Genomic DNA, 27,136 nt, shown 5'->3' with positions numbered 1-27,136 from the left:
AGAGATAAAAGAGAGAGAATAAAAACCAAAGAAAGTTAAAAAAGAGAGAGAGAGAGAGAGAGAGAGAGAGAGGGGAGTGAAAAAAGGAGTTCTCACCTATTTCAGCTCAAAGACAGATCCTTACATTCCCCACTCTCTCCCGAATAATCAAATAGGTGATAATCCCAAAAAGAGCTGGAACGGGTATGCGCGTGTTAAAAAAGACAAGTGCTCTTGCCCACATAGAATAAAAAAAAAAAAACCCAAAACTTCTGTTCTTCTCAGATCTGTACATCTGTGATATTATAGTGGCACAGGACGAACAGACTGGCGCCGAGGACGGTGGAAGAGTGAGATGTGGAAAAAGAGGGAGAGAATAAGAGATAATGGAGAGAGAGGGAGAGAGAGAGAGAGAGAGAGAGAGAGAGAGAGAGAGAAAGAACTAAGTCAGATGGCAAGGGCTGTGTCACCTGGGAAAGGAAACGAGGAGGTGTCGTGCCTCCAATTACTTCCAACCTCGCACACTCCCAGCTGGCTTAAGCGGCAGAGGCTATTTAAAACCAGTAGCGCGAGAGCGACTCGAGAGCATTCGGGAGAAAGCAAAAAAAGTGAGAAAGAAAGCGTTTATGAGTGTGTGGAGAAGATGAGCAAGAGCGAAAAGCGAGGAAGAGGATGAGTAAGTGTAATGCTTTGACGGCAGAGAAAGAAGTGTCAGCGATCAATGCTGTTGTTGTTATGACAACAGCGGGGGGAGGGGCAGGTTAAAGGAACCGAGGAAAGTAATGAGAGAAAGTAATTAAAGGGATACCTCTGGTGATTCTGGAAACCAATGTGGTGATTATGTCAAACCACTGGGGGAGAAATGAAACGGTGTCAATGTGTGAGGGACATGGAAGCTTAAGGTCAAAGCCAGCACTCAGTGTTGTTATCTGCTGCTCCCCTTATTTCAGAAGTAAAATACAAGACCTTACTAGTTAATACTTACAGCACCTGCTGGTGACCAACAATGTTCTCCAACACTGACAACACACCTACACAGTTTTTCTATTGGCTTTGACAGAGGACAAAATGTGACTTGCTGAGGGTTTTGCATTTTTTATTCAAATAGGCAAAAAAGCCACTGGAAAATTACCAACAAGTGTCATTAACACAAATAGATTACAAATGACACCCTAACAAGAACCAATGTACCATGTAGCAAGCACCGCACCTGTCTATTAATCATCTACATTTTCGATGAAGTTCTTTTTTAACTTCCAAAAAAGGGGAACACTCAAACTCAAAGTGCCCCACGAGAAGGCCTGGTCTCATAATCCCAGCGTTTCAACTTTGGCTGGGTATCCAGGGGAACGCAGATGGCTGTGCTCCATCGGGTAGGCGCGTCTGCTCTTTGCCGGCAGTGATTGGCGGTCATCTTTGCCTATGGAGATGCAGCATAGACTTTGCTCTAATAATGCTCCCCTCCGAGTCCTATCTCTCTCTATCAGTCCACAAAACAAATCAAAACAAAACATAAAAAAAATAAATAAATAACATGATGATGCAGAGGTCAAAATCAAATGTGTTGAACTGGTTTTTAAGAACCTCGTGAGTGAGCTCGAAACATCAGTCCCCTTGACGTCCATCCTGCAGGGCGAAAACAGCTAGTGACCAACCTTGATAAAATGACCTTGGGAACAAACAGTTCCAAGGTCTCCTAGAGGTGTGTATTGTTAACATCTGTGTTCAAAAAAAAAAAAAAAAAGTCTCCACAGGAAGGTGATTAATGTAATTGGGCTTGATCAGTGGGCTGGGAGGTCAAAGGTCATCGTCCAGCCTTTGAGGAGTGGAAGCAGCTCTTGACTTGATTGTAGTCATTAGGGGGTAAAATGTAATGTTTGGTTCCGGGAAGACATGCACCACAAAAAAAAAAAAAAAAAAAAAATCCACTCTGAAATGTTTCAGTTGGAGAAGAAATCCAATTTGTTAACTGCATCCATCCATCTTGGCTGCCAAAATATCCGTTGAGCTATGTTCTACTTAAAAGCTCATCAGTAACCAACGCTGTTTAATTCACTCGTAACAAGCATGACCCAACACAGAGAAATTACACGTGATATTATCTGCAGTCAATTCGAGCACTGCAAAAAGCCGCAGACGGAGTGAAATTCAACCTTTAAACATGTTAATGTGATGATAGCACATATACAGCGAATCAGGAAGGGTGCTACGCTGCTCTATTCTCTTCCCCCGTCCACTTCATATTCCTCTCAGCTCTCACAGCCATCTTTCTTTTCTCTTTTCTTTCTCTTTCTCACTCTCTCCTGGAAAACTAGAGGCTTAAGGGCCTCCCATATCCTCGAGTGTGAAAAAACAGGCCATTGTGTGAGGACAGTGTTTCCGCAAGAGCAAGCCTAAGAGAAACTGTTTTTTGAGCCAAACAATGCAGCGAACGATAAGAACGAAAAGACAATGCAAAGGATGGAAATGAGGTTGCTGGACCTCTGCCAAGCCAAACCAAAGTAAATTCAAAGGAAGCAGAATTGGCTCGGAGGTGAGGAGCGACTCTGCAAATTCAATGAGCAAACCTCTCCTTTTCCTGGGACGCCGCTTTCGACGTTAGCCAAGAACTAGTCGTATCAAAGCCTAAAAAAGAGAAATCGGCCGACGCGTCTAGTTCTCCCAGCGACACCACGCTGAGTGAAGATGTCAAAGTCTGTTCTGAACTTGGGGGCTAAGAACGGTGGAAAAAAAAAAAAAAAAAAACATGATGAGATTCTTCTGGAAGCTAAATTAAAGAGTCTGAAACATTCACGCTAGATAAACAGTCCTCCAGCTGCTTTGCTTCTTCCTTCGGTGGAAGAGAGAGAGAGAGAGAGAGAGAGAGAGAGAGAGAGGGAGAGAGAAAGAGAGAGAGAAAGAGAGAGAGAGAGAAAGAGAAGCTAAAACAGAAGAGAGAGAAGTCACTAAATTAGCATGCCCTTGTGGCCAGTTTGAAAATTGTGCTGTAAGCTCACTGGCGCTGTATCAGTTGGCGCAACGCACAGGCATGTCGAGGTGGCTTAATTAGTCAGGTTTGTCTGTCTAATTTGTTTTTTTTTCTTCTTTTTTTTTTTTGTGTCATGTTGTCATTATGAACATAACAACTTTTTTCTTTCAATTTTGTTTGGGATTAATGCAAGCACAAACATGAGCCACAAACAAATACGCACCTCCACCTTCTCACCGAGGGAGAGGTCTTTTTAAGCTAGGAAGCGGCACCAAAGTGTTATTAAATAATTTGCACCTTTATGTACTTGTGTACTTTATGCACACACACAAACACACACACGATTCAGCATACAGGTGCCAAACATCTAATTTTTCAAATCATACACACACATTCTTCCATCTCCCGTTCTCTTTCACACCTTCTCCTGTTATCAACACGGTGGCATTAACACTCACAATGGGGAGTCCGGGTGCACAGGGCGTACCACGCAGCAAGCTTCTGCCGGCTACAGTCAGACTCTCATAATGGGGAGACAGCAGGATGCTCTGCTACCTCAGGGGGCATTCAGGTTTATCAACTGCTATGAAAATAGTTGGCAAATTCCAAGCTCCAAACATTACACAGAGTGAAGGAGTTCACGCGCTGCTCCGCTCATAGGTCAACGTGCCTTTCCTTTATGAAACACTGTAGCGATAGCAAGGACAAAGTCGTAGCATTAGCATTTGCTTTTGTTTGTCTATGGCCTTTTCTTACCTAAGGGCTCCACCAAAGAGCCAAATTACCATGTAATTGTAAAGAACAAGAACAGCTAATGACAACATGATTACGGTTAACACGCTGACTGTTATCTCTTCACACAGCTTATGTAACGGCATTCTTCTCACACTAAGAAACAGGATGCTGTTGACTTCACTCTGCATTCCACATTGTTTGTGCTGAGTTCAGTGAAATTAATTTTGCTTAGCTAAAACGAAAATCCCTGGAATATCAACAAATATGTCACATTTTAAACAACATTAAGTAGGTTATTAATTAACCAGATTTGTCTTCATTCTGGATCTCACTTTTTTTTTTTTTTCTTATAGGACTTAGCATTGCTATTCCACGAATAGATAAAACACAGCTGCTGCAAAAACAAATCAAACATTTGAAAGCGATGTGTAACTTTTCATCCAAAACTCCGGGTTCAACAGTGACTCATCTGACGAAATGTTTAAGAGTTTAAAATCGAACGCCAGTCAACAAACGAAGCGACGGGGGTTTTTCCACGAGACGTCCAAAAAGACAATCAATTCCAACTCTATCCAATTCTGAACAATTTTTGGCACGCGGCTCGCAGATTAGCCTAGTTCTTGAAAAAAACAAAAACAAAAAAAAACCCCTCTGACTGTGATGGCTCGATGCTTTGAAAACAGCGGTACCTGGCAGTCTTTTCATTGGCTGAAGGCGCATGTTGAGAGCCTGGTGGGAGAGAAGAGGAGAGGAAGGGCAGCGAGCGAGACACGCCCTCCATGATGCGGATGTGCTGCATGCCCTCCGTCACCGGGAGAGGGGGCACGACGTAGTCACCCTCAAACGAGCACTCCCCTTCTGCTGAGCTGCCACCTGCACACAGAGAGAGAGAGAGAGAGAGAGAGAGAGAGAGAGAGAGAGAGAGAGATAGGAGGGAGCAAAGGAAAGAAGGAGAGAAAGAAGAAGAAGAAGAAGAAAAAAAAAAGAGAGACAAAGTTAGAAACCAATTTCTCTAGAGCGACAAAATTACACGCATGCGTATGTAGACACAATTTCATTTCTCAACCATAGTCACATCTTCTAACCCTGAGGACTTTTCACGTACAAAATGGAGCAGAAACACCCTTATTCACTTACTCACTCACACATACACACGCATACGCACACACACCATGACAACATAAGAACAACAGCATGTTTGCCTGATATGTCTTTGGAGGCATGTACTCATAAGCACCGAGCCAATGTATTTCATCAGCACCACAGACACAGGCCTATGCTACCTCCTTCTGTCATTACACCTCCAGATTTAGCAGCCAAGAGAAAGAGAGAGCAAGAGCTAGAGAGAGAGAGAGAGAGAGAGAGAGAGAGAGAGAGAGAGAGCACTTGATGAATGCAGCTGCCACACTAATGCAAGCAGAAGTGGTTCGTGTCTCTCTGACAAACACCTGTCTTGCTTACGCCATCAAAACACGTCTCATTAGAGCACAGAGATGGCACAGAATGTTCCGGCATGTGTCAGAGTTCACCAAATTCTTTCAAGGGGGCTTGGGGGGGCAGGGGGGGGGGGGTGTGCTAGTGAGGGCTGAGGAAAGGCATTCCATGCCCCGTGAACAGTGTAAAAGATTCTGCCCACCAACTGCCTGCAGACATAACTTCAGCTACATCAGGAATCTTGAAATGAAGTGTTAGGCATTTTCATTCCCTGCCGTCGTATGGTTTAATTCCAACAGAGCCAACTGGTTTTCAACAGACCTTAATGGTCCAACATCAAAATATTACTTTAACTTTAACGTGTTTTCATACAGCTGTTTTCCTTAAATGATGCTGACATGCAGCTTCTTGAAGGGAGTCCATCCACAAAAATAATTTTGGCAAATTCCGCGGATTTAAAAGCAAATCAAACACAATAAATCACAATTTTACTGGGAGAACATTGGAGTAACTTTAGAGGACAAAGACAATGGATACAGAGACATACCAAAGACACTTGAATTTAGCGAAATGTCTAGGGCACTTTGTTTTCCATTGTTTAACTGTACATCGCTGCTCAAGTCTAAAATTTACCCCGATGCAGGCTAAACCACAGCAACTCGGTTCATTTGCCCAAAGGGGATTAGCTTTGACTGTTGGTCATTGTAGATTCTGGACAAAATGTGGTTTGAGGACCTTAAAATATCACCTAAAACTAAACTGATAGCAATTTGAGATAATTTCAGAGACGGTGATGGGTGGTTTACAGCCATTTAAGCAAAAACGCATGGCTTACTTCGACAATTGTGAATTTACCGAAGAGTCTGCAAGAAAAATGAATTGGATGAGGGATTTCAGTCTGCAAACAGACGTCCGCAAACAAATTTCAGTGGTTTTGTGAAAGCAATGTAAAGCTTTGGGCTATACAGGAACATTTTGTACCTAAAAAAAAAAAAATGTCTAAACTAAAGCTCAGCAGGAAATGTATTTGAGTGGAAATGTGGAACTCTGGAGAGAAGCCATTTAAAAGCACTTAAGGCTGATTCAAAAGATTTAAATGAAGCTCAAGGGCATGTGAAAGTCACAGAAGTAAATGGTGACACTGTAAAGGTCATGAAGAGAATCCTTGATGTCTCCATCAGGTCTAATTAGATTGATTTAAGAGGAACACAGTCACTGAACAGAGTTGTGTAATGTCAATGCCTGCATTCATTCCCAACAACTCCCTCTCTCTCTCTGTCTTTTCCTTTTCCTCTCCCTACCCGACTAGACAATGTTTGGTAAATTTCTGGAGGGTTTAAAACTCTCAAACCACACAAAAACGCCCCCACGTACACATAGACAAAGATATCTCAAGCCTTACAGCAATCACTCAAACCCTCCTTCTGCAGTGTTGTCCATAGAAACAGGAGGTCTAGGTAACCTTGAATTGACCTTCACTGTGACTCAGCACCCTGTACAGTTATGGATACACACACACACACACACACACACACACACAAACACAAAATTCTGAAGTTTCTGTTTTGTTTCCCCAAGCAAAAGTGTTACGATGTGCTATGCAGAGGTTTCAGTCACAACGCACGCCCACCTGAGCAAACACCTGCACTGGTGAGCGCATCTTTCTCTGAGATGTGTGAAAAACTTTAAGGTCGGAAACAAACTCGCTGACGCTCTGGATACAACTGCAAAGATATCCTAACTCTAAAAACGTTTTTTTTTTTTTATTTTACTAAAAAAAGAAATCTCATTCGTTAGGGATTCGTAAGTCAGTTTACCGTCACACCTTCACATGAGTTAAATCAGGCGCAAATCAATGGGCTAAAAAAAAAAAAAAAAAAAAATCTTAAAAATTTACAAAGTTATGCAAAGTTAGTCCCCAGGTCTGAAGCTGAGAAATTCAATCATGCATAATCTCTCATTCCCAAATGGTCATGTAATGCATATCATTTTCATACTTGTAGAGTTTTAAATTATGTATTTAGTTCAAAGTTGGCCTGCTATGATATAATATATGAAAGCCCCTCTTGTAGAGTCTAACAGCTCTGAGTTGCTGTCGGCGCCCGTCACACAGGAGGAGACGGACGGCCGTGAGGTGTTTTATCTCTTTAGGTGATGTGAAACGGAGAGGTGAGACAGAGGTTGGCAAACAGTGGATGGATGCAGTCAATGTGACTGAACGCGTGTGTGTGTGTGTGTGCGTGTGTGTGCATGTGTGTGCATGTGTGTGCATGAGTGAACCTGTAAGAGTGTAATGTGTGTGTGTGTGTGTGTGTGTGTCTGTGTGTGTATGTGTTCATGAATGAGTGTGTGTTTGTTTAACTGTATATGAGCATCCTTGCACAAGCGTGCATGTGTGTGTGTGTGTGTGTGTGTGTGAGTGAGACTGTCGCATGAAGCTGCTGGGGAGTGGAGCTGCCACCTTGGGCAGTTTTATTCACAGTCAATTGAACTGAAAAACTAATTAGAGTGCTACAGTAAGAAAACACAGCCATAATGTGTCAAAGTGATGACCTAATCACGGTCAGTGAATCTCAACACAAACAGATCCATCCATAGTTTATGCCAACTGATGTGTGCTTTCATATTCAACGCCTATTTAAAGTAACACCTTCATACATTCTTCATATAAGCATACGTAGATGTATGTGTGTTTAAGTGTATCTACATATACATATGTGTATGTATGTGTATGTAGAATAAAACACACTAGTAACTATTTGTCAGTTAACAGCGGTAATGAGCAGTGGTTATCATTTTGGACAGGACAATCACCTATATGCCAAGATCTGTTGAGCACAGAGAAGAGGAGGGAGGGAGAGAGGGAGAGAGAGAGAGAGAGAGAGCAGGGGAGAGCAGTTATGTGTGTGCGTGTTTCTCTGTGTGTGTGTGTGTGTGTGTGTGTGTGTGTGTGTGAGAGAGAGAGAGAGAGAGGGAGAGAGCGCGCTGCATTGCCGGAGTTGGGTGGGGCAGTCAAGCACTCCGCTCTCAATATTCAGTGTGGGGTTTCCTCTGATTACTCTAACAGAAGCCAAGCACTGCACTCTGTGCCCTTCTATCCTTTGCACTCTCTTTCTTTTTTCTCTCCATCTATCTCTCTACTCCCTTTTTTCTATCTCTCTCTCTCTCCCTTTCTGTCTACATCTCTTCCACTGCTACACTCCCATCTCTCTCTCTCTCTCTCTCTCTCCATCCCTCCCTCGCTCTCGCCCTCTGTTTTTCTCACACTGCCCTCTCCTCCTGCTCCTGGTGTGTCTAACACCCTCCCTCTTCTCTCTCTGATAATAAAGTAGATTTGCAGTAGTCCTGTTTGCCTGGCAGTAAAAAAAAAAAGCTGCTAATATCCTGTTGGATGAAACACACTTGATTCATTGTCTGTATCCCACACACCAGATGTAAGGTTCCTGTTGCTTAACCACACCCAACATGCGCATTCACACGCACATGCACACACGCACACTCACTCACACACACACACATACACACACACAGAGGCACGCATGTGCACACAAACACACAAAAACACGTGCAAATGTACGCACACACATACACACTCACACACTCAAACGTAACCACACGAACACACCTATAACACACGCACATACACATATACAGATGCACACACCCATAAACAGACAGACACACAAATACACATACACAACCACAGCCACATATAGCCACATACAACCACACACACACGCACACGTTTTGGTTTCTTTAGCATAATCATCAGTCCTCAAAAAGGAAACAACCACCTGTGTTCACATTCCCACATGTGTTTTTGTTGTTGATGATGACGCTGACAAGATCTCTTACGGGAAAGTCTTCAAATGCAAATATGACGAAACACGTTGCTGTATTTTAGGATAGCTTTACCGAACTTGGTTCGCTTCCACTACGTATACATGTTTCCAGCAGCCATGTAAACACAATAATGTCTGCTAAACAACCGCGTCAAAGCTTAGGTGTTAGCATCGTGAATTGACTCCTGCAAACTCCGCCGATATGACACGACTCGGCACCTGATTTGGCCCTGTGACACTCGTTAGTAAAACATCTACAGTTAGCGTCGATTGGTTTAAAAATGGATTGTGTGGGTTGTGCAAAGCAATAAAAAATAAACAGCTTCATTAAAACGTAAAATAACAGACGTAATTTGGTAAACAAAACGGATTTTTTTTTTCGTGTACTGGGTTTCAGAGGATAAACAACAGATTTGTTTAACCAGACAGTGTCTTTTTTAGGCGATATTTCATAACGTTGGGTACTTCAGATATCACTGTTAAACCAGTTTACTGATCAAACGAAACAAACATTCATCGCCTTTCACCTCCCAGGTTTTCATACGATATCTTAATGTTCCGTTAAAAACGGTCACCTCCTGACGTGTGACGAGAGCCGGACGAACGGAGACCACGTTTAGAGACAAGCCGTGTCGATGGGATTTGGGTGGATGAATGAATCTAAATTGTCAAATATAACATACAGGTGTCTTCTGTATGCAAGAGGCCACAGAAAACATGCTTGAAGTGAAAAAAAAATGTGTACGTTATGTCAACAGAAGCCTTAAGCACACAGAAGAACAGTGGGTCTGTCTGTGTTAAAAAGAAAACACGCCACCTCGCCAACACCCAGATACACCCAAAAGCAGGCCAGGTGCTTTGCACAACGAGGTTACACCGACCTACGTACAAATCTTAGCTAGTCATACCTACTTATCAATTCAGACTCTAAATTATGTAATATATTCACTGTAATTAGTAATTCGTAACCTACAACCCATCAATTCCCAATTTACCAGAGGAAGCCTCCATTTTATTACATATACCAGTTGATCCAGGTCATCAAACAACAAACAAGCTCTTGATTAGTTCAATGATACATTGAACCAGGTGTATCAGTCTCAGGCTTAAGTAACATTGTTGAGAGTCAGGACGGGAGCAGAAATAAAGGCAGGGCTTTGGCTGCGGTTTAGAGAAAGTCGAGGAATTTCGTCGCAGTGTCGCACGAGGAGCCGCAGGAACAGGGGTTTGGAGCGTGACGTCAGAGAGGAAGAAGCCATGTTGTGCTGGGCGCGTAGGTGCCAGTTGGCCTGGTCGCAACAGATGGCAGACACAGGAAGAGAGTAACAGGCAGGAGTCGATGAATGAAACAGTGTGTCCCTACTGTCTTCTCTCCCTTACACGCGTATGCACACACACTCACACACACTTTCTCTCTCTCTCTCTCTCTCTCTCTCTCACACACACACACACAGCCAGTAAGTCCAATAAGAGTTGGCAAGGCATTTCAGTAGAACGCTCTGTCGACATTTCTCTTAATACCTCTTTAAAAGAACTGTAAATATATCACGGATTATACCGGTGATGAGTGCTTCTTTCAGTGGATAGCTGAACATAAACTCAGATTCGCTAACAACTTGTGTCAACGGTATGTCTGCACTTTCATCACGTAAACGGCCAGGTTTCACTTAACTCGGAACTAGGCTGAGATTGGCTAAGTAGCCATGGCAACTACAGTACCTGGCAAGACCTTGGCTTTGACGACCTGTGTTAAAAATCGTATTAATTTGTCGTCTTGGCTTGAAGTATCCTAAACACGTAGTTTGGTTTGTACGCATCCATTCAGCAATGGAAACAGCTTGTCTGTGAAAATTTTACAATTTGCCTCGGGGTTCAAGGGAAAACTGACTGACAGCCAAAAGAGATGGCTCCCATTTTAGATAAATCTCACACATGATGGCAGTGAGATACGAGTGTGTATTTCTGATGACGGTGGCGCGCGTTCAGTCAACGTTCAAAGTCTTTTCACTTAAGGCAACGTGTTAACGTATCTCGACGTTTCTGTTGGAAAACTGAGCAAAAGGCTTTGAATGATATCTCAGTGTTGTTTGGCTGCACTTGCCACGCCCAAAGAAACAGAATGTCACAGAATGACTCCACAGGGAGAGATCCGTCAGGGAGGGGGGGGCACAAACCGTCACTGTGGTGGAATGGGGTGGGGGGGGGGGGGGGGGCGGCGTATGAGGGAATGACGGCTACTTTGATCAAAAAAAAAAAAAGAGAGAGAGAGAGAGAAAACCTATGTAAAGAGGATTTATGGAACTAGCAAAGAGAAGAGAAACGTCCCAGCACCCACCCCGTTCTCAGAGACGAGAAAAGTCTCCGGTAGACAAGGTTAGTAGTGACACTGAGGAGTACGGAGAACCAAGGGGCTTCAACTTCCTGACAAGTCACTTTCCATCTTCGGGACATATATATATATTTCTTTGTTTCAGAAGTTACCATCAAAGTTTGTAGCTTGACAGAAACAGCATTTTCAAAAATAGGAAGCAATGGACTCATTTTTAAGAACAATTTCATACTGAGCTGCAATGCCATGACAACATTACCACAAGTGTTCCTACCCACTAGTATTACATATCCAATTATTCAAATACAACATTACCAATAGTGTTACCATGCAGTTTGACTTCATATTCAAAATGTTACCACCTATCAGATACAGTTCAAACCAAAGTTCTTGTCATCAAGACTTTGTGATAGCGAGAACTGTTGAGAGGAGAATTCTTCCCTTACAACACATCACACTACATGGGGAAGACAGAGGGGGAATATCTCATTTTTTTCCCCCCTTATCTATTCTCTATAGCACTCAGTAGATGTTTGTCTTGGTGACATCAGATAGTATTTTACTTTAGATTAAACTTGAAACAACTACATCTCACATTTATAATACCTTTTCCATGTGCATTATACAGTAATGAATTCACATAGCATGCAGTTGTTAGTGTTGTCTGTACCATACAAGAAAACGTTGTTAAACAGAGAACGATCAGTTACGTGTGGAACTGCGTGTAAACGCACACCTTTACAGTCACAAGCCATCACGTCCCTAAAACGCTTATAGATTTAGACCGTTGGCTTGTTTTTACATAGCATTTTGTGTTTCTCATTTTAAACATTTGTTCGGCATTCTGTGGCGAGCGATCTGAAAGCGATCGCTGAACCGTCTCCAGTGAGTTCATGCCGCATTTTCTTTTTCTTTTTTTCGTCTTTTTTCCTTTTTCCTTTTTTTTCTTCTGGACGAACATGATATGGCATCTGGGCTTTTTGTGAATACTAATTTTCACGTTCTGCCATAAATCTGTCGCAAGCGTTTACTAAGGGCACTGATCAGAGTAGTAGAAAGTCACATACGCCGTTACACCACAGCCAAAATCTTCCCAGAGAGCTTCAGCAACGATTATTTCAAAGCGGGCGATCGAGGTCTACGTCAACCAAGGTCAAAGGATGGGAGAAAAGGGGGGGAAATGTGGTAAAGAGAGAAGAAATAAAGGGACTTCAGCTCTCTTCTTCAATTTAGAAGTTCCTTTGGGTGAACCATGTATTCTACCACTTTGACCTTATATGTCCACAGTTTGTCCCTCTGAAGAGGAGAGGGAAACCCTGTACTTGAGAGACCCTTACTGACTCTCTTAGAGTAATGCGAAAGAGAGTGTCCATCTGCGTGTGTAGATATAAACGTTAATTAGAAGCTGATTGTTTTCATGACCTTTGGAAGCGTTATCGGTGCTGATACTCCGACTGTTTCTTCAAGAACCGCTACGGAGTCGGTCGGTGGTGTATTTTGACCGACCTGAATATGGGGACGAGTTGAGGCCCATTTGTTTATCGGGTCTCTAAATTTGGAATCTATTAGCCGCGGAAACGGGAATACAGGCCTTGAAACGGAGTAATAATGAACAGTGACCCAGAAGCAATCAAAACGTAGTTGTGTCGGGTGAGCTTGTCCTTCATTTGTTCATTCTGCCCTCATACAGTACATGCACACACTCTGACATGGACACACACTCTCTCTCTCTCTCTATCTCTTGCCTACACACACACACACACACACACACACACACAGCCGTTAGGAGCAGATATGGCTCTGCCGGGAGCAGAGTGATTCAAAATGCTGGCTCTTAATTTATGTACAGTGATATGAGAAGGTGCTCACCCAATCAAAACGCGCCCCACTAAATCTAAACGGCAATCTGCCCCGCGCCCTTGAGTCCAGGGGAAGAAGAGCGAGACAGAGCAGTGACTCAAACGCCCTACATCATTCACTTCCCAGGTCCTCTGCACCGACACAGCAGGGAGCCCGACAGGAGAGAGAGAGAGAGAGAGAGAGCGAGAGGGAGAGAGCGAGAGAGAGAGACTTGAAGTTAAAGACTAAGACTCAGTAAATAAAGAGCGTAACAATCGTAACTAATGAAAACCCCCTTTTAGAAGCGAGGGAACATTTGGTTAGTCATGTATAATGTCGTCTCAAAATCAGTTTACCAAAGGCTCTCACATACTGCAGTACTACGCTACCAAACTAACTCTCAAACTCTCAAATTCCCAGAACGGCACCGATAGCATATGTCCAAATCTTCAAACAGGACCCTCCTACATAGAACAAACTCAGTGTTTCGACGACTTTCAGCAATTAGCCTCCACAGTGAAGCGTAGCGATGCGCGGTTGTGTATTTCATGTCATGCCGTAAAACTGTTATGCCTGACCGTAGGACATTGCTCCCAGATGGTCCGGATGGACGGTCTGGAACTCCACCGCTGCACGCCGAACCGTCTCGGACGGTTACTAAACAGCTGTCGGTGGGTCCGCCCACTCCCTGAGTATGGAGACTGGTGAGCATCTGTGGCTACGCAACGTGTTCTACTTTCAAAGTCCCTTGTGTGTGTGTGTGTGTGTGTGTGTGTTGTTGGGGGGGGGGGGGGGGGGGGGGGGTTCCATTTGATCAACAGACGTCGAAAACAAAGTCAAAAAACATTTTGGCATATCATGGCTTCGGTGGGAAAGGGTCACGCTCAAGGTCATACGCAAACTGCTCCGAAATTACACGCAGGGTCGCGGAGGAAAGCAGATGACCGATTCGACAGACGGCCGATAGATGGAGGAATCTCGCGTGCGTTACTGGGAGCTCTCTAAAAAATTTAAATGACTGCTTTTCCACCAAAGGGCGATGGCCTTCCTTAATTTGGATGTTTTTCACTGTGACCAGAGCCAACACTGAATGGTCTCAGTTTGTCACGTAAAACAAACAGGGAATAGCCGTCAGTCTCTCCGAATCAATAAAAGACTGTTCTTCAATCAGTCGGAATCAATAGAAGAGCAGCCGGCAGTCAGTCCCATATAAAACAGGAGGGTCATTGAGTCACTTTACAGGGGAAAAAAAAATAAAGCTTGAAAATTAAAGGCCAAGAATCACTTTAAATGAACTCAGGCTGAGGAGAAAAAAAACAAAAAAAACTTGCGTGTGACGGTGAAGCTTCTAGGAAGTTTGCTGCAGTACTGGGTGGGACCTGACAATGACAGCATGCAGTGGAAAAGAGATATATTTCTCTCTCTCTCTAACTCTCTCTCTCTCTCTAATACACACACAGATAATAAACCAAGCCCATCACTGGAAGAAAACACTCTTAAAATGAACTTGATTCTCACTCCCACTCCTGTAATTGGGCAGTAAAAGTAATCCTCTCCCAGTAAACACAGTATATGTGATGTATTTAAAGGATGGACATGATTTATGCTCCGCCCATAAACATCACACCTCTCCTCTGTCTGCTAGATAAAGTATCCTATCCACAGCCTTTAAGAGAAATGCACTACATTACCCACAAACACCCTCTGTGAACCTATGACACGGTTAATCAGTGGGTGTATCGAATCATATCAAAAATTTACAAGCACATTTTCAAGGACACGTATAATCGCGCGTTCGTTCAGTTGTAGCCAAAGCGGCTCCCCTCCAGAGGACATTAACCAGTCAGAACTGTATAAAATGCACCGTGTTTCATAATTACATCACATTAAAAAAAAAGCCTTTAAAACAATCAGTGTTGGTGAAGGGATATGGGTGTGATTGTAACATGAGCTCTCTGAATGCACTGACCACATACAGCCACAACTGGAACAGGAGACTGTGTTTTGTTTTGTTTTTGTTTTGTTTGTTTTTTTTTGTAAGCTTTTTTGTTCATGTGAGCTAACTGCAACTATAAGGATCAAGACAATACGTCTGTCCCTTGTTTTACACCCTAATGTTTTACCATAATTTAAACTCCGAATTTGATTCAACACACCCACACACGGACACACACACACACCCACACCCACACACAGCGTGTGTTCCAATGAAAAAAAAAAGAAGAAATGCTATTTATCTATCTAAAAATATCCGTCTTTAGCATAAAATGCATTAGGGTGTGTCCGTATAAGCAACCTGGGAACATTAGATAAGTGGGCAAGATGCATTTGTGTGTGTGTGTGAGTGTGTGTGTGTGTGTGTGTGTGTGTGTGTGAGAGAGAGAGAGTAAGAGTGTGAGTGACCAAAACTGCTTCCCTAGAAATGTGATCCCTGGGTGTTGTGCGCCGCTAATGAATAATTGAGTTCTTTCGGCTGGTTAGCGAGGGAGAGGGTTTTTTGCAGACAACTGTGGAGCAGGGTGACTTAGCCGAGGAGAAAGGAGATCCTGAGGCTTCGACTGACAGCTCCTCCCCTTTCAGTGTTTCTCCTTCTCTTAGGGCACATAACTCCTCTCAACAACTCTCTCTCTCTCTCATCTGTCTTCAGACTGATTAGGACCTGTGTGTATCACCCCGTACATGATTTGACAAGACAAGGTTTCACAAATAGAGTTAGTTCGCCTCACCGTTCATTCGTTCATTACATCGACCAAAGGAACCCCGGGAGGAGACCGGGAGAAAAATCCAATGACAAGGGGCAGACGTTCAGGCAAATAGTTTAGGCAAAAACTGAGCCAAACACACAGATCGTGACCGCACTTGGTCCTTTATGCCGTCAATAAAATACCATCGCGGCGGAATCTTCAAATTTTCCAACATCTGAAGGAAACTGTTGAGCCAGCACTGACTTCAGCAATTTGACCTATTATGCTATGTCAGCCTACCAAATGAGGGTAGTATTAGAAATGATATGTTGATGTAAAACTTGAAAAACTGAAGAAATGACAGTGTTTGTTAAAAGCGACATCTATAGTAATACAAAGAGCGGTACAAAGATAATGTAAATGTAAGTGTGTAGTATGTATCTTTTTTTATTTAATGATATTCATTTGCTTTCGTAAACCCAGCTTCAAATAACTCTTGACTTGAATCTCTATTGAGCGTTTCGTAAATACTTTCTGTTCTTCCGCTCTCCTTGTTTATTCCGGTATACTGAGATAAAAGAGATAACCAAGACAGCTGTTTCAACAATTGCTTCTCTTGTTACTTCTCTCTTCTTTAATGTTGGATGTCCTCAACGCCGGCCTTGGCCCACGCATGGAGAACGCTCGCCGAGCTACAACGCTAGCGTTTTCCCCATCACTCTGACTGCTGAGAAGGCCAGAGCTCTCATCCCTTCATTCAGAGTAGTGCAGCGTTCAGCACCTGACTGAGGATAAAATGTTACAGCGGAGGCAGCGAAAAACCCTGAGCCTACTGTACTGACTGTTCTCAGCCCTTTTTTCCTGTTCACCTCTCTCCCGATCTATCTCTCTCTCTATATATATATTTCTCTCTCTCTCTCTCCCTCTCTGTATCTCTCTCTGCATTTCTCTCTCCCTCTCTCTCTCTCTCTGCATTTCTCTCTCCCTCTCTCTCTCACTGTATCTCTCTCTCTCTCGCAGTCTCTCTCTCTCTCTCTCCCTCTCTCTCTGTATCTCTCCCTCTCTCTCTCTGTATCTCTCTCTCTCTCTCTCTCAGTATCTCTCTCTCTCAGTATCTCTCTTTCTGTCTCTCTCTCTCTCTCTCTCTCAGTATCTCTCTCTCTCTCCCTCTCTCAGTATCTCTCTCTCCCTCTCTCTCTCAGTATCTCTCTCTCCATCTCTCTCTCAGTATCTCTCTCTCTCTCTGTATCTCTCTGCTGAGAGCAAAGAGTGGGCGAGGAATTCTGATGGAGGGAGTAATGATGAGCGTGCGCACGTACGCACGCGCATGTGTGTGTGTGTGTGTGTGTGTGTGTGTGCGTACGCGCGCGCAAGTGTGTGTGTGTGTGTGTGTGTGTGTGTGTGTGTGTGTGCGCGCGTGTTTGTGTGATGTACTCCCGTATGGCCGCGTGGGAGTTCAATATTCCCTCTTTGACTAAACTGCAGGAGTCCTATGGCGCTAACAGGAGGAGCTGCTTCCCATGATGAAGCAGGTGTCTCTGCTCCGTTCTGACTGATGTCTAAAGCGCGGAACTGAATTCGTACGGCGCTTATTAAAGCACGAGGACCAACTTCAGCCGTGACAGTTTTAGGCAGAGATCTAACGAACACGTAAAATCGCCCGTCACGAGAAGCGACGGCAGCTCAAACCAGAGCCCTACGCCAACGTCACGAACGCACACCAACGAAAAACAGGACAGAGAAAGAGTAAAAAAAAAAAAAAAAAAAGAAAAAGGAAAACCCAAAACAAAACTGAAACACTAAGCATTATACATATCAGCAACCTGTTTCATTTCAAACAAAGCGTGAATTCTCAGGTCCTTAACTACTCCAAAGACTAAGAAACCTTATCAGTACTAACTCTAACTCAGCAAACCTTAAGAACTCCCTGTGGTTTATTTCAAATCTTTTTATACCGCTTTCCAAATGCGACTGTACTTCACAGTTCCCATTTCAAACACCCTCAGGAACCAAGTCAAACTGTGCTCACCTCAAACTGCTGGTGTCCCCAGTTGGTAGGATCCCGCACCATGGTAAATAAAAAAAAAAAAAAAAACCCTGTAAAAGTTTGTAACAGAGCCAAGGCTGCCAACGTTGACGAAACGATTAAAAAGAAGAAAGGAAAAAAAAAAAAAGGATATCAGGAAAGGGAGAAAATCGAGGGTAGGAAAGTGACGATAGAGGGAGAGCCAGAAAGGAGTGATGCTGAAACGGAGGAGAGTGAGCTCTCTCCGCAGCGTGGAAAGAGATTGCCAGGTATTGGCGCATGCGTACCGACACACACACGCGCACCCTCACGCTCACGCACACACACGCACGCACGCACGCACACACTCACGCACATGTAAGGCAGACAGACGCGCCCTCCTCCATCTCCTCCTCTTCTCCGTTTTTTTTTTTTTAAACTCCCTCTCAGAACCAGCGATTTGACTCCCTCTCTCTTTCTCCGATAGCCTGTATGTCAGCGTACGTTCTCAGAGTACCACCTCCTCTGCTTCTTTTCTCCTCTGTGCTGCGCGTCACCCCTCCTCTCCTATCTCCCACAGAAACGTGCTCTCTCTCTCTCTCTCACACACACACACACACACGCACGCACTGGTACTGCTCCCGAGGTTCTGCATCACAGCATGAGAAGAGCTGTAGACACAGAAAGCTACAAACACATACACACATACACACACACACACACCCACACACACAGTGTTAAAAAGGAGGAAAAAAAAGACAAGAAACGGTATTTATCTATCTCAACTATTTATCTATTTCTCTCTGTTTCTCTCTGGTACGCACAACCACGAACACACACACCCACACCCATGAACACACGCACACACCCACACCCACGAACACACACACACAACCACGAACACACACACACACACACCCACACCCACACCCACCAGTATATCGCTTCCTCCAAAAAAGAGGAGTTTGTGGGTCTAAGCGAAAGGGAGAAGCAGAGTAAAAACACATCCCCTCCTGTTTCAAAGGTGAGAAACGTGTTCTGTCGAAGCTGCTGAGTTTCTCCTTTCTTCCAGTGTGAGCTACTCCTCTATGCCATCACAGGGTCACTGATATGTACAAAAAACTGGTGTTTGTGTGTGTGTGTGTGTGTGTGTCTGTTTGCTATTCCTTTACCTCTTACTACTATACAACTGCCATGTGTTTGTGCTAAATATTTCAACTCTATCTGTGTGTGTGTGTGTGTGTGTGTGTGTGTGTTTGTGTCCCCAGTACCACTGTACTGGAGGCCTTTCGCCTAATTTTGTGTTACTGTTCCATTTGTAGTGAACATCAGTCCACTTGTCTTAAGACTTTCGTAGAGTGTAAAGTCATTCACTCCAACCCCCATACTCACAATCAGGCACACATGCATACATACACACACACACACACACACACACACACACACACACGTACACACGTACACAAAGCATCCGCCCTTTTATATCCTACAGGGGATTTCCCATTGATTCCCATTCTACAGTGAATGGAATTATTTATAATCAAGTTTCAAGGGGAGAATTGGAATCTTCCAGATCACGCTTCCATCTACGTCACTTTCCATAGCTGTTCAAACTGACAATCCCCTTTGCATCTTCTACCCAAACCAAGGTGTGAGGGGGGCGGTTTTGGAGCTCCTCGCCAAAGACCACGCCCAAGCATATCCATATGATACAACTCACTACTACTGAAAATGCAATACATTCAATACTACTGAAAAACTACAGAACTACAAATGAATGACCTCAGCTTAATAAACTATCCTAAAAGAAATATCTGATTTTTTTTTTGCTTTTGTTTTAACAGTAACAGCTATTTCTGCTTCATTTTTTTCTTAAACAGTTTTCTGAAGCATTATCCTCATGAAGACAGTACCTTCAGATATTCACCTCCTAAAGGAAGGGGACTTGTTGTCCACACACACACACACACACACGGTCCAAAATTAGCTCCCGCCTCTCGCTGAATGAGAGTAAATACCTATGTTGGCGAATAAAATAAACGAGGTCTCGTCATTGGCGGGTTGCTGAAACAGACCTTCTTCTACCTCACTAAAAACTCTCATCACTACAACACATAAGTTGATTGGCTACGTTACGCAATTCTTTGATTGGCCCTCGCCGTCTGCCGTCCACCGGGTTATTACATTGTTTTTAAATGACGTCGTATCCAGTGGCGTAGCCAGAAATGTCTTTTCGGACGGGCCTCAGCAGAATCGAGCGGCCACGACGTTTCACGCGCGATCCATCACTAGCCTACATATTCTTTATAACCTACCGCTGATCTGAATGACAGGTCAGACACGCCGTAAGACTGGACTGGCTGGGTTACTGAGTGTGCTACGTGTAGCCGCGTAACGCCCGTCCATTGGCTATGCGCCTGATCGTATCTTATGCAGTTCTGTGGCCGGTTGAAAAAAGTTTTGGCCGGTAAATTTTTTCAGTTTACCACCCATTGGCAGACAGACCAAAAAGTTCATTTTGGACCCTGCACATACACCACACACATACACACTTTCTGTCTCTATCGCTTCCTTTCTCTCTCTTCCCTTCTCTCTCTCTCTCTCACACACACACACACACACACGTGCGCACGGTCAGGCTCCATTAGGCCGCTGCAATGAGAAACGTGACTGAAATACTTTTCCATCCAGGACAAGTCACAGCTTACAGTAGGAGGCCAGACCACAAACACAAGCGTTTGCCAGGGCATCAATATCAAACGTCAACACTGATGTAATTACCTGCCGGGCGTCCTACCCGCCTTACCCAAAACAAGCCGTGCGCTGCCCACAAAGAGGAGACAGAAGCTTTGACACACTTTCAAACCTTGAAAGCTGAACTTAAAACGAAGATTTTCCTGGTCCTGGTTCCGTACTGTATTTTTCAAACAGTTCAAACATAAAAGGAACTAAAACACAAGTTGCTCTTACATGTAACAGAAGGAGATGGAAAATTACTGCACTTTTGTACAAGGTGTGCAGTTTTTTTTTTTAACAAATTAACAACCATAGAGTATTTTTCTTCTATTAAACAAAAAGGCCAAACCTGTTGAGTTTAGAAAAATTCTGTACCAGTACAGTAGCTCAGCCTCTAGAATGAGGGTAAGCCAGACGATGCAGCTATACTGCTTGCTTGTTCAATGTCACGACTTTCTCTCTCTCTCTCCCTCCCTCCCTCTCTCTCTCCCTCCCTCTCTCTCCCTCTGGCACTGCAGGCGCTGGGCAGGCCTTTGGTGTGATGGCACTGATGAATAGCAGGGCACGGTCTACTGAACATTAGCATCAGGCTCCACGCGCGTTGAACGGTTCTGAGTTTACTTCCATTCGCTGGATGGATAAGACAGGTGAAGCTGTTAATAACCGCATCAGCGGCTGTAGGTTTGGATTGCTGCTGCAGACAAGACTTGGCAAAGGAAACAAGGTAGAGCTTGGAAACTCTTTGTGTATGTGTGTGTGCGTATTCGTGTTTTAACTTGCGTGTGTATGTGTGCTCTGTGCCCTGCATTGAAGAGCACACCAGTCTTTCTCTCTCTATGTGATAAGAGTGTTGGCTGCAACTGGTTTATACTGGTGGGTGGGGAAATGGGGGGGGGGGGGGGGGGGGGTGATTTCCAAAGCTATGAAGTTTAACAGTTGGCCTTCTCTGTAATGTTCCCTTTCTCCCTGACTGTACTCCAGGGTTGCTCTAGGCGGCCAGCAGGGGTTTGTCGAATGAAGCAGCCTAGTGAGGAAGGGGAGAGATAGTGGGCGTGGTCACGGGGTTTCTCCGGATTAGTGTACCTCATCTGGCAGCGCTATCCAACCCGGGGCTGGCGAGAAAACCAGTGTGGGGTGTTGAAATAGGAAGAAGCGTCAAAACCAAGATAGAGGTTCATTGCCATATTTTCAAAGAAAATCCCATTCTTTTGTCTAAGGCCGTGATTAGAACATATGAAGGATGTAGGCGGATGTAGGTTGTTCATCACCACTTCCCAGCTCCAGTCTTGGAGGCCCACAGGATTACACATCTTTGTCCGAGACCAGTATAAACACACCCGACAGATCCAACTTGAAGCTTAGTGATTACAACCAAATTGGATTCGGGTTTCTTGACGCACGGCTAACTCGGAAATCTGCGATCCCGTGGATCGCCGGGATTAGAATTGGGAAATCGTAATGTTGTTGCCATGTCATTTGACAACAGAAAAAAACCCCCAAAAAAACGAAAACAAAACAAAAACAAAGCAAAAAAAGGTGCTTGCTAATCAGGAAGCTACTTAGCCCTCAAGTTGGCATTCTATTTCATACTCTCTGCCTCCTGATGGATGCTAATTCAGCTTAGAACTGACTGGATGGGGGTCCTGGAATTCTATCGTGTTGCCAACCCACCATCATAAAGCTGCTTTGTAAGTCTCCTGTTTTATGGTTTGCCATCCCCTTGTGTAATTGATGACGTTGTACCTTGTCGGTTGCTCTGGCAAGAGGCCTTTCTAAACCCGACTGGACTTCTACAATACCGACATAAACAAAACCCCCCGGCAATTAGCAGGCGGAACCGGTGATCGTCCAACTGGCCGCAGTTTGTAAGAGCATTTAAGAGGCTCGTGTCCAGCAGGCCAACTCTGGATACGGGAAAGCGTCCATCGGTTTCCCTGCCTTGTGCCATTTTTAGGAAGCATCCACGCTTGCACGGTGAAGAGCTGGGAACAGTTCATACGCTATAGCGCGTTGCTGTTTTGGATTCCCTGTTAGTTAACGTGTAGCGTCGAAATGATTCATCCAACAGTAATGCTCATCTTGGTGTGAACAAAAACAAAGCAACCGATCCTGACATAATTGCTGCTAATTAGAACGATGGCGAGGGGTCGTCAAACAATGACTTTCGGTTGTTCCATTAGCTTGTCATACCAAAACCATACAAACAGTTACTTCAATTAAACATCAAACCAACGGGAGCTGAAGCAAAATGACAAACGCCGAGAACCAGACTCTCAACTTGTTCCGGAAAACGTGCTGCATCACGCTCATGTCTGTTACAGTGTGTCATAAATGTTCGTTGATGTATGGGGTGGAGGGATGGAGGGGTGCAGGGTGGGGTGGGGGTATGTCACTACACACTTTCCGATGCAGCTGGTAATCCGACGAATGTGTTTTGATTCTTCTCACGGAGACAGAGGGGTCTGGAGGCTAACCATCAATCGCGAGGCAACATACGCTTTTCCGACACGGAGCACGATCTTTCTTGTGTGCTCAGCAAGTCGCTCGCTGCTCCTGTTTAATTTATGGCAAACATATGCAGCTGAGAGCCACATTTGCCTAAAGAGGAGTAGACGAAAAGAAAGAAAGAAAGAAAGAATCCAACGAAGGAAAGAAAGAAAGAAACCAAAGAAAGAAAGAAAGAAATCAGAAGCAGTGCCATATCCTCAGAACACAAGAAGATGAAGGGAGAAGAGAGCTGTCAGTCATGTACGACTAAACCTTGAGGGGGGATCTTCTATTCTCATAGGGAGATCAAAGTAGGACATGACCATCCCTGTTGCAATGTAAAACAGACTGAGCTGCAGGCTAGACCACGACAGAACTAGAACTGCATTGTTTAAAAGTACGCTTCCTACCACTCTCTCTGGCAAGCTGAATATAAGCACTGGCTGAAAATTCAAGACTGGTTTGGTTTGAACCCACCCACAACCTACCCCCACCCCTCCAAAAAAAAATCCCAAAAGGAGGACACGGAGAGCATGAGGATTTAACAAAGCATAAGCACAAACATCAACAGCTTACTGTTTCCTCTGTCTGACGTGACTGCCAAGTCCTGGACTAAAAAACTCCCGTTATTGCCGAAAAAAGCCCTGAGGGTGAAGATTTGATTCACTGCCCCTCTCCGCAGCCGTTCGAGTCAATGAACCTCTTCATCACAGCGTGATGTGATGTCTCAAGACCTGGTTCCACGCAGTACGAAACCATCCACACAGTCTCCTCTACCCATCGCCTCACACTGCACCCAAAGACCATTAATCGAACCACTTTCGTTCCATTTACGTGTATGTTAATATGCTGGTGATAATGAAGGATTTTCACTAACAAGAACTTGATCAAAAAAAAAAGGATTGTTCTGAAGGGGAAACTTCATGCACTGGAGTAAGTTAGTCAAAGGGTCAGAGGAGGAGCACAGATTTCCAAGCAGCGAGAAACCACAAGCATTTGGTACACAGTCACGATAATTGACCGTTGGGAATAACCGGCAGTTATGGGAAAACAGAACCCACCCCTCTCCTGCCTGGATCTGATAGAAGGGCTTCACTGGCTTGGACTGAATGGCAGTTCTGTTCACTGAGTCACTCTCGAAGCATGTTTGTCAGGCAGACCCCAACCCCCCCCCCCAAGAAAAGAGCCTCTTAACAGGGCTGAGGTGACGCTGTCGGTTTTAATGTGCCGAAGCCAAAAATTTTCGGAGGGTAGTTCCACCACCTACACCCTGACACCGGTAGGAAAACAAACACCCCTCCCACTGGTACTGAGAGGTTTGCCACACAGCTCCTGCAGTGTTGAGACACAAACCGTGACTGTAGTGCCACGACAACAGTTTTAATTAAGGAAAAAAAAAAAAAAAGAGAAAAAGAAACGGGTCAAGGAGCTCCCCCCGCCACCTTTCTCTGCCTCCACAGACTCCATGGCTTGAAAGCCAAGCCAAGCCAAGCATCTCAAATGGAGTCTGTTTAAGTGAATTGTTGGTGAGTCAACAGTCAACAACTTGGTGGGGGGGGGGGGGTCGTGTGGTTTTAACTCTTGTCAGCAGCATTGCCAAAAAAAGGTTTTTATGTGTGCGTGTGTGTAGGTGTATGTGTGTGTCTCTGAGAGAGAGAGAGAGAGAGAGAGAGAGAGAGCGCATATTTTTGATGGTGTTCTCAGAGGGATGTTTTTTCAGGGTTCAGAATCCACAGTAAGTGGAATTTCTTAAACAATGACCCAAACACTGAGGAAACAGAGGGAGGCTAAAGTGAGAAGGTACTGGCATTTCCCTGTTCCCAGGGCCGTAGCAACGACACAGTGACAGCATCAGCGATGTCTCTTACCTGAACACTCAAACACCACTCAAGGAGTGATGGGGGTAGATGCCTCCATTACAAAATAAGAGAGGGAATGGAATGTGATGTGGCCCAGCTACAAGTACTCCAATAGTCTCTCTCTTTCTTTCTCTCTCTGTCTCTCTCACTTTATCTCTCTCTTTCACACACCCTTACACATACACACACACACACACACACACACACACACACATATACACACACCTGTCTTTCACTTCATAGCTGTCTTTCATTCCGGCAGTTTCATCTCACACCCTCCAAAATGTCATCCAGTGACACACATTTATCCACCATGTAAAGCAGTAGAGATTATCAGAGAAAGTTCTGCTAGAGACATTTTTGGTTGACTCACCGCTGTTTCGGTTCTTGCGGTTGGACTTGCCGCCGCTAAGCAGCATCTTCAAGCTGTTCCTGAACATGACTGTAACGGTCTCAGGGGGCTACGCATTAATCTGGAAAGGAAAAAAAAAAGAAAGAAAATGTAGAGAACTTCATGAGAGAACAACCACAGAGTCTCAAAATTTGGTGCGTGCGTGTGTGTGTGTGTGTCTGTGTGTTTTCTGGTAATACTGTGAGAAAAATGGAAATATTTTAAGTGAGGGTTAGCCTCACGGATTTATCTCAGCAATTACCGTTTGGCCTCAAGCACCCTCTTCGTTACTGTATTTTTCTTTTCTTTTCTTTTCTTTTTTTTTTTTCGGGGAAAGAATAAAACAGCACTGAAAACAACCCCAGTGCGCTTTTTCCGCATACACAAGGTTCAATTTAATGGAATAGATTTATAAAAAGGACAAAGCATCTCTACTTTATCGTGCAGTCTAAACCCAGACAAAAATCAATGACCGCCCAGACCTCAAAAAGGACTGAATCGGAGACTGTAGAATAGTAGTTATCACCTTAGTAAGGGCAGAGAGAGCTGTTTTACATGGAGCCTCGTTGGGAAGACGAACGCTTGTTAAGCATTAAGTCTGGGCTCTGGTCTATGCTGAATTAGAGCGGGAGGGCTTTTTTTCATCATGCGTTCCGGGTTCGAGCAGGTACCCTCCGGCGCATAGATAATGAGTTTCGTTCGCCTGATTCGTTGGTCCTCGTCGGGGTGTTCTGGGAAAACCTTTCGACACCTACGCTGAAGGCGCGGACAAACCTTGACTTTTTCATTGACTCACGCTGAATGGGACCTGAGCGTCTTTAAGTCTGAATGCAGTCTTTTGAGGACCAAATGACATTATAAATGTCTACATTAATATATCTGAGACAAAAAAAAGAAAGAAAGAAAAAAAAACGGTTGTGTTTCTTATGTAATGACATGCGGGTACGGACTGTGGGAGGACAAGAGCGAACATGTATTCTTTGTGTCTTTTGTGCGTTTCTCATTTGTAACACACAGGGTATTTCTTCTTTCTTTTTTTTTCATTTTGGGTGTATAAAGCATCTTTTTGTGGGTCAGGGACCAAAGAACTATTGTAGACGGTTGGATTGTCTCTGTGTGGTATCTGTGCATGTCTAAATCTTTTAACTGTGGGTTTTGTCAAAGCGTCTGCGCGCCCGCGTTTGAGACAGTATATCCCTTTGTGTCTTTGAATGAGACTGTATTTTCACTCTGTGTGTGCGTGTGTGGCTGTGTGTGTGTGTCTGTATCTGTCTGCCTGTCTATCTCTGTGTACACAGGGCAAGTTTATCTCCGTGCCTTCGTCTGTAGTTAGTGCTCCCTTGTCGTCCGCGCTGCCACGACGCATGCTAATTAAACATGGCTAAGACGAGTCAGAGTCATGCGACGAGTCAAAACATCAGCGTTCCTCAAAGCAAATGAAGGCATTCTTCAGTGCCTCCTGGCGTCTGACGGCATTCCCCAAAAGTACAGACCAGATCCGCCATGTTCAGTATCTTGGGAAACTCTGGTACCATTCTGTCTGTTCGGCTATATATAATCCTTTTTTTTTTTTTTTTCTCCTATAATTCCCTCATTCTCTGTGGCTAACTGAATCTGTGCATGTGTTTTCGGAAGGTCAGAAACCTGTAATTATATCACAGCGAGATTGTCCTTCGACAAAACGGAGAGGAATAAGAGCTCGTATGACTTCTTTTTTTTTTTTTTCCTCGCAGAGGTTCTTAGTCTTTCCAAAAGGCTCCTCTGGAGTTGTGACCCTACTAGAGTTGTTTGGAGTAACTGAAAAAAAAAAAAAAAAAAAGAAAGAAGAAAAGAAACCTTTTACGAAAA

At 44.2% G+C, this 27,136-nt stretch overlaps 1 protein-coding gene across 1 annotated transcript in view; it reads right to left on the bottom strand.

Moving 5' to 3' along the window:
• The window catches only part of tanc2a (tetratricopeptide repeat, ankyrin repeat and coiled-coil containing 2a), a 67,801-nt gene extending 42,464 nt beyond the window's left edge, over positions 1-25,337 (bottom strand). Inside the window, 3 exon segments of the mRNA XM_030793544.1 lie at positions 4,372-4,438; positions 4,440-4,555; positions 25,271-25,337. Of these exon segments, the coding sequence (XP_030649404.1) occupies positions 4,372-4,438; positions 4,440-4,555; positions 25,271-25,337 (250 nt within the window).
• Positions 25,338-27,136: the final 1,799 nt, after the last annotated feature.

Source organism: Chanos chanos, chromosome 16 (assembly GCF_902362185.1).
Source record: "Chanos chanos chromosome 16, fChaCha1.1, whole genome shotgun sequence".
Classification (NCBI taxonomy): domain Eukaryota; kingdom Metazoa; phylum Chordata; class Actinopteri; order Gonorynchiformes; family Chanidae; genus Chanos; species Chanos chanos.
Note: the sequence above shows the minus strand (reverse complement) of the source record. Positions and strands in the feature narration are given on the sequence as shown.